Source organism: Lottia gigantea, assembly GCF_000327385.1.
Source record: "Lottia gigantea unplaced genomic scaffold LOTGIsca_15, whole genome shotgun sequence".
Lineage (NCBI taxonomy): Eukaryota > Metazoa > Mollusca > Gastropoda > Lottiidae > Lottia > Lottia gigantea.
The window spans coordinates 2,225,586-2,226,636 of NW_008707797.1; the positions used below are offsets into that span (position 1 = coordinate 2,225,586).

Consider the following 1,051-nt stretch of genomic DNA (forward strand, 5'->3'; position numbering starts at 1 on the left):
ATCACTCTACAATTGATGTATTGAGCACTATTTTAACAGTGATATTTCTATATCACTCTACAATTGATGTACCGAGTACTATTTTAACAGTGGTATTTCTATATCACTCTACAATTGATGTAATGAGCACTATTTTAACAGTGGTATTTCTATATTGCTCTACAATTGATATAGTTAGCACTATTTTAACAGTGGTATTTCTATATCTCTCTACAATTGATGTAGTTAGCACTATTTTAACAGTGGTATTTCTATATTACTCTACAATTGATGTGGTTAGCACTATTTTAACAGTGATATTTCTATATCGCTCTACAATTGATGTCTTGAGTACTATTTTAACAGTGGTATTTCTATATTGCTCTACAATTGATGTAGTTAGCACTATTTTAACAGTGGTATTTCTATATCTCTCTACAATTGATGTAGTTAGCACTATTTTAACAGTGGTATTTCTATATCACTCTACAATTGATGTAGTTAGCACTATTTTAACAGTGGTATTTCAATATCACTCTACAATTGATGTATTGAGTACTATTTTAACAGTGGTATTTCTATATCACTCTACAATTGATGTAGTTAGCACTATTTTATCAGTGGTATTTCTGTATCGCTCTACAATTGATGTATTGAGTACTATTTTAACAGTGGTATTTCTATATTGCTCTACAATTGATGTAGTTAGCACTATTTTAACAGTGGTATTTCTATATCTCTCTACAATTGATGTAGTTAGCACTATTTTAACAGTGGTATTTCTATATCACTCTACAATTGATGTAGTTAGCACTATTTTAACAGTGGTATTTCAATATCACTCTACAATTGATGTAGTTAGCACTATTTTAACAGTGGTATTTCTATATCACTCTACAATTGATATAGTTAGCACTATTTTAACAGTGGTATTTCTATATTGCTCTACAATTGATGTATTGAGCACTATTTTAACAGTGGTATTTCTATATCGCTCTACAATTGATGTATTGAGCACTATTTTAACAGTGGTATTTCTATATCGCTCTACAATTGATGTATTGAGTACTAT

The 1,051-nt window shown here is 29.4% G+C and overlaps 1 protein-coding gene across 1 annotated transcript; it reads right to left on the bottom strand.

Moving 5' to 3' along the window:
- Positions 1 to 103: 103 nt before the first annotated feature.
- LOTGIDRAFT_112190 (hypothetical protein) lies at positions 104 to 1,048 on the bottom strand (the record flags this gene model as incomplete). Its single annotated transcript, XM_009050487.1, has 4 exons — positions 104 to 206; positions 261 to 404; positions 567 to 761; positions 873 to 1,048. Coding segments are annotated over 4 exons (618 nt in total), but the record flags the coding sequence as incomplete, so codon positions are not given.
- Positions 1,049 to 1,051: the final 3 nt, after the last annotated feature.